At 30.3% G+C, this 7,582-nt stretch overlaps 1 protein-coding gene across 1 annotated transcript; it reads right to left on the reverse strand.

Moving 5' to 3' along the window:
• On the reverse strand, window positions 282–725 carry LOC109725936. The gene has a single exon (XM_020255341.1). It carries the CDS (start codon window positions 614–616, stop codon window positions 404–406), a length of 213 nt encoding a protein of 70 aa, XP_020110930.1. The 5' UTR covers window positions 617–725; the 3' UTR covers window positions 282–403.

Raw genomic sequence — 7,582 nt, forward strand, 5'->3', positions numbered from 1 at the left:
TATTCTCCTTTTCTTGAGCAAAATTGCACTAGCTAGGAAGAAAACTATTCTAACAATAATCTTATTTTGGTTCAAACTATAATTTGGAGAAATCTAGGGGCTTTTGTTGATTTTAACCCCAAAGAAGAGAACTAATGTGGCATATAATTTATCCACAAAATTTAAACAAATAATTATCAGAAAAAAAATTCATAAACAATGAAGAACATATTCTCTCCTATAAATTAAATATCTATCATTCCATTAGAGAGAGAGAGAGAGAGAGAATTATTCCAAACCCATCAAAGTAATAAAGCAATCAATGCTAATTAATACAACAAGGAACTTTGGTAAAAAACAAATTAACAAAAAAAAAAATTATTACAAGTTACAAATTACCCATTATATAATAAGAATTAAGGATTTAAGAGCCGAGGTACATGTGGATGCCGACCGCGAGGAGGAAGATGGCGATGAGGGCGAAGTATATGACTGCGTGGACGACGATCGACACACCGCTGGTTTGAAAGCTCCCGAACTCGACGAACCGGCTCTTCCCGGGGATTTGAAACAGCAACCCTGGCGAGAGCAAAATGAACACCATGACCGCCACGAACACCGGGCCCCAATCCGACATGATCGATCAATTGTTAATTGTTATCGTCGTGGTCGTTGTCGTCGCCAGAGTTTTATGTATTGAAAGAGTATATATGTGGGCCTCTTCCTAAAACATTCATGTGAGAGGAGGTTATTTGTGTCTACATATGTAGATATATATAGCAAGTAAAGTAACAGCTTTATAAATGTGTAAGGGAGTGGAGAGGGAATAAGAGGGAGTTGGAGAGATTCAAAACCTCTCCAAGGTGGTCACCACATTAACTACTTCCTAGCACTGTTTCCCACAACTTTGTTTTATCTTTTTATTTATTTATTTTTAATTTTTGAGAGACAGATAACAAGCTATCTGCTTCGTTTATTTTGTAGAAATAAACTCAACTATAAATGCGAAGTAACGAAGCCTCAAATTTTAGATCTCAAATATTAACAATCAAGCACCGGATACAATCAATAACTTTGCATTATCTTTTGTTCGCAGTATAAGGTCATTTTAATGCAGCTTCGGGTTTAACTTTTCAACTACACTACTTTTAATAAAGCATTTGGCAAATAGAAATTCTATAGCTTTTTTTTTACTATGCCACGTACAAGTTGGAATTAGAGTTTCGAGTTTTAGAAATAAAAACTCAAAAGTAATTTGTGCTTCTTCTTTTGCTACAGAGAGAAGCTTTTTTAGAAGACTATATCCTACATTTAGCAAGGCTAAATATTGTTCTTTTATTTCTACTTTTAATTGCAGTCATAATAGGCCTTTTTTTTTAGAGAGATAGGTAGCATGCTACCCGCTTCGTTTATTTCATTTAGAAATAAACTTAGCTGAAAATGTGAATCAACTAGAATTCGAACTTGGGTCTCGGGTACCAACCACCAAATCCTTTGCCACTTACTCTAGGGACGGTCGGTATAATAGGCCTTATTCATCAGGTAATAATAGTTGTTTTTAGTCCTTAATTCCCTTTTTTTTTTTTTTTTTTGGTTCTCTCCATTTGATAACAATTAACAAGGAGGTTTACACCTTTGAGAGTTTCCAAAGTATAATTAGGGTATAGGATGGAGGTAATTAACTAAGCAAACTATATATGTAAAGGAGATTCTTTCTTTTCTTTCAAGTTGGGCAACTTATTAGTTAATGCTGGTGATTAGGTTTTTAAAGAAAATAATATAGTTAAAGAATTGAGAGAATGCACATGTATCTCAAAAGGGGTGTACATGCACTTGTTTTGGTAGCTCCACATGCTAATTACAAAATTAATTAGTGTTATTTATTAACAAGAGATTAAAACATCACTTTGGAGGGTCTCTAGTCTCTACTATGTGGGTCTCTACTGTGTATTGTGCTAATTTTAAGTGGATAATAATATGAGAAAGGCAATATATCTGTAACTTGATCCGCGCTGAATAGAATGATAAGTGGTGGCCAAAAATAAGAGAAGTAAATAAATAATTCGTCTCAAATCCACTTCGGTTCACTAAAAAAATTGAGCAAGAGGCGGGGCCGCAGGAGATCCATTTCTTCTTTTGATCTGCCCTAATCAGCCAAGAATTCGCAAAAAAAACCTGCTCTTGCCCCGAATGGGATGGTAAATGAGAACTAAAAACAGAAGAAAAATTAACACGTCCCTAATCCGCCAAAAAATTCAGGCGTGAGGTGAGAGATGTTCAAGAGTATGTATATATGTAGTAGGGCTACTATACTCTTATAAGTATAAAACTCTTCGTACTCATAAGTTGTTTTCGATATTGGGGTTTTCAAATTGACGATCCACACAGTTAAATATAATCTAGAGTATTTGAAACTTTTAGAAAATAAATTTCGTAATTTTCCAAATCATTATAAAGTCCATCAAACGGGTATAAAATGAACGGTTAAAATCGAACGACATCCTAAAAATAGATGCTCGGATCCTTCAATTGTAGATCCGAGTTATTAATCTTTATTTAGTTAGTGAATAGAATTTTCTATCAAAAATTCAATCTATTCCGATTCTTTTACACCGTTAAACTAGCAAATATTTCATACCGGTCGTTAAAAATTGTTAATTTTGCGAGCTTTTGATCGTATGGTAAATGATATCGAAAAATTGAAAAATTATAAAATTTGATTTCTAAAAGTTTTAAATTCTCTAGATAATATATAACGGTATGGATCGTCGATTTAGAAGCTCTATCATAGAAAACAACTTATGAGTAGGAAGGCGATCGTACTCATAAGAGTATAGTAGCCGGACTCTATATATATATATATATATAGAGAGAGAGAGAGAGAGAGAGAGGGTTGAGCTAGAACACTTCTAAAAGTATCAAGAGGATGGTGCTTGTGAGTTTTTAGCCCTTGGTTAGAGAAATGTAGGGTTGGGATGATAGTGGTAGGTGAAATAGTGTTTGATCCAAGGGTTATTAGTAATCAAGGAGTAGATCCAAGGGCTAAAAACCTAATAGCACCAAAAGGGTAATACTTGTAAAAGTATTCTAGCTCAATTCTATATATATATATATATATATATATATATATAGAACTAGGCTACTATGCTATTGATAGCACCAAGTCATTGGTGCTACCAAGTTTTTGGCCATTGGATTAAGAGATGTGATGTGTGGTTAGGATGATGTGGGCCCCTAGGTTGAGTGGTGGTTGGTTGAATAGTATGATCTAACGGTGTGAAAATGATCAAAGGGGTGGATCTAACGGTGAAAACTTGGTACACGCAAGTCCCGTGCTATTAATAGCATATAGGCGGACTCTATATATATATATATATATAATAATATAATATATATATATAGGTAGCTAGAATGCTTTTACAAGTATCACCCAATGATACTTGTGTTTTTTTAGTCCTTGGATGGAGAGATGTGAGGTTGAGATGAGGAGTAGGTGGTGGTAGGTGGTGTGTAGGTGGAATAGTGTTTATCCAAGGCCTATTTATAATCAAAAAGTAAGATCCAATGGCTAAAAACGTGATAAGCAACAGGAGATGATACTTGTAAAAAGTATCTTAGATCAAACTCATAATATATATAATATTATAATTATATTATATATATTATATATAATTGAGCTCCTAATGTTTAAAAGTACTAAGTTATTGGTGTTTGTAGATTTTTAGCATTGGATTAAGAGATATGCGGTTAGGATGATGTGGGCCCTTTAGGTTGAGTAGCTCCTAATGTTTTAAAAGTACCCAAGTTTTGGTGCTGTAGATTTTTAGCCATTGGATTAAGAAATATGCGGTTAGGATGATGTGGGCCCCTAGGGTTGAGTGGATGGTTGGTTGAATAGTATAATCTAATGTTGAAATGATCCGAGAGTAAATCTATACGTAAAAAATTTACAAAGCACCAAGTGTTTGGTACTTTTACAAGCATCATAACTGGACTATATATAATTTGTTTTCAAAAGTTTGAAAAGTCTAGGTTCGATATTTTTGATAGATCCAAGATGTGAACTTAACTAAATGAGAAGAACTTTAATAACACTAAGAGTCCGACTAGACGCGAATTTAGGACATCTGCTCTGATATCATATTAACTAGTAAATACCCGCGCGATGCTGCGGATATAAAATATTTTTATAATAAATTTTACTTTTTTTAAATATTTTATATAGTTTTATAAGTCTAATTATTAATAAATAAAATTATATAAAAAATAATTTAATATAATAATTTAAATAAAATCATTAAAATTGATATATGCGCAAAGTAAATTTATACAACAATTTTATTTTATAAAGATACATATGAAATGATTTGAAATAAATCTATCAAAAATAATTTTAAAAAAATCAATATATGAAGGAAAATAAAATTATAAAAGAAATTGTTTAATAAAATTAATTATATATAAACATAAATACACTCATATTTCTAAAATTTTACTCCTAGAAATTTAAATATTATATTTTTTATACAACGATATTTACATGATTTAAATTACATCTATCAGATTAGATTTTATTGCGCGATTATATTCGTATTATTAATAAATTTGAATTTAAAATATATAAAATATAAAATTAAAATTTAAAAATTAAAAATTTGAAAGTATCAAAATTTTAAAAATTTATCAAAATTTAATTACAATAACTGTTATACAATTTATTAATAAATTAATTTATATTATTAATATATATATATTAATATATATAATATATATATTATATATATATCTATTAACCTATATGAATTCCAATGTTTATTGCTACGTGCAAGTTCTTCTTCACCTCACTAGCATGTGACTCTTTTTCTTCCTTCACCAATTTTCAATATGCATTTTAACGATCCACACTAACCAACTTTCATTTAGTGTATCAATTGTATCGTTTCTATCTACAATTATTCATAATGATCATTCTCCTTCCCTCATTATATTCAATTAATGCAAACGGTCCAGTACCTAACTTCCAATTAATATATTTAAATGGTCCTTACCATCTACAATCCTAACATCTTTATCTCTAACTATTCATCATGGCCTTTTCCTTCTTCCACGGACTTTCAATTCTTTATCTTCAACTATTGATCAATTCTCTATCTCTCATCTTTTGGCTATACACTATCACCTCTCCCCCCCCTCCTCTCTCTCTCTCTCTCATCTCTCTCTCTCTCTCTCATGAATGCGCGCCCATTTTCCCCCTCGTCGCGGTCGGAGGATCGTTGTCGCGTCACTATTACCATCGCGAGAAGGCATCGTGGGCCCATATCCTACGCCAACATTAAGAGACCTTTGTGGGTGTACCAAGTGAAGATACACACGAGAATGTTTAATATTTCAATATAATTAATTACTGCTACGGTTTCTATCGCCTGCAAAGCGCGGCCCCTCACTAGTATATATATATGTGTGTGTGTGTGAGAGAGAGAGAGGAGAAGTGAATGGAGGGTTGGGACAGGTGTCAACCCTCCTTTAATGTAATAGAAATAGAAATCAAAATTTAATTACTAATAAGCTGTTATACAATTTATTAATAAAATTAATTAATTATATATATAATTAATTATATATATATATATATAATATATAATTTTATATATATATATATATATATATATGATGTGTGTGTGTGTGTGTGTGTGTGTGTGTGTGTGTAGAGAGAGAGAGAGAGAGAGAAAATGAAGTGGAGGGTTGGGGGACAGGTGTCACCCTAAGGTTCCCCAACCTTCCTTTAATGTAATAGAAGAAAATAAAAATAGATTATATGAAACAATCGTTTCTCTTAAAAACTTAAACTGCTAGAAACTAATATTTTTTATATCTATTTTCAATAGAAGGCCTAGTCTCTTTCGGATTCGCCTCATTTGCATCCCTAATCTTTAACAGGATTTTGCATTGGTTGGCAATTTTTTTGGTTGTGTTATTATCTCCACGTACAACCACATATAGAAAGATCGAGACATTTTTATGTAGCTTATATTTCGCTATTTAAAAATACTACTTATCATTAGTCAGTCTTTTACTATGACATTTTATGAATCTTTTAATATTTAAAAATTAATGTCTCACTTTAGATTCTATTCTTGAAATTTTGAAAGCCAAATACTAATTATTTAAAGAACCTAATAAATATTTTTTCAATATTTTTGGTGTAATGTGGCGTCAATTATTTTTTCTTTTTGTTCGTTATTGCGGTGAAGAAATATTATGTTTGATTCATGTACATATAATATCATTAGAAAGAACAAAATATTATATTTACTTCGTATGTAATATAACATTTATATCTCACAATGAAATCAATTACGAATAATATTTACAATATCATAAAAAAATAATAAATATATTTTATATACTTTCATCTCAAATTTATTTTATATTATAATTATAATATTAGATTGACTTTTTTATTTTTTTTTATAGTGCTTTAGTTACGGCAAATGTAGCATGCGCACTTCAATTGAATGAAAAAAAAAGAAAAAAAAGAAAAAAAAAAAGAGGAATTAATTCATATGGTCCCTCCCACTTATTTAATAATGGACAGATGCATGAAGACAAATAGTCATTTCCTTTTCAGAGGTATAATAAATGAATGCTTATACTTGTCCTCCTTAAATTTGATGTTTGTATGTTGGTTTTTTCATTGGCACCAACTACCAAAACTCTCTCTCTCTCTCTCTTCTCTCTCTCTCAAAATAAAAATATGCAACTTGAACTAATTAAAAAAAAAAAAAACTATAAGTAGATAGTAAGTTGTTCATTTAAGATTTCGTTGGTTCGGGATTAAGTAAAACTAGTTATTTCAAAGATAGTATTAATATTCAGGATTAAGGTAGGAGTAAAGTAATTTTGTGTTTGGTTAAGAATTAGTAGTAGTTCAGATATAAGTAAAATGTGTTTGGTTGAAGTAGGTGGAATAAAAAGAATCGTGGGTTGTTATAAATAGAAATAAAGATTTTAAAGATTACAATTAAATATTTTAAAATTTTCAAATATCAAATATCAAATTTAAAATTAAATACTTTAAATTTAAATTTTAATTTAAATTTAAAAATATAATATTAATTTTAAGATTACAAATTATAAATTTTAAAATTTTTTATTTAAATTAAATTTCAAAATTATAATAAAATTAATTGGCGTGGAATTAACTTTAATCCTACCCCTATTTTTGGGGGAGGTAAAATCATGTTTGGGTTTAAAGGTGGGGATAACCCCCTTATCTCCTCCTTTAACCCTAAAACAATATATTAAGATTTCTAATATTTGAATCGATTATTTTTGCAGCAATGGTGCAGACATAATTATTTGGACAAAATATTGGTTATTTGTTATGACTGAAAACAGATCTATTTTTTTTTTTTCTGTCATAATAGGCAGTTCATAATAAATCTAACGCCAAGAAACTCAACAATAAATCTAATGTACAAGTGAGTTGAGTCATATCGATATCCGTGACAGCCGTGTCCGAGCCATTAAGTGAGATGAGGCGTACTCTTTCTATCAGCACGTAATTTTTAATAATTAAATTATTAACATTTATGAATCCAAT

The sequence above is a fragment of the Ananas comosus genome, linkage group 20, assembly GCF_001540865.1.
Source record: "Ananas comosus cultivar F153 linkage group 20, ASM154086v1, whole genome shotgun sequence".
In the NCBI taxonomy this organism is placed as follows: domain Eukaryota; kingdom Viridiplantae; phylum Streptophyta; class Magnoliopsida; order Poales; family Bromeliaceae; genus Ananas; species Ananas comosus.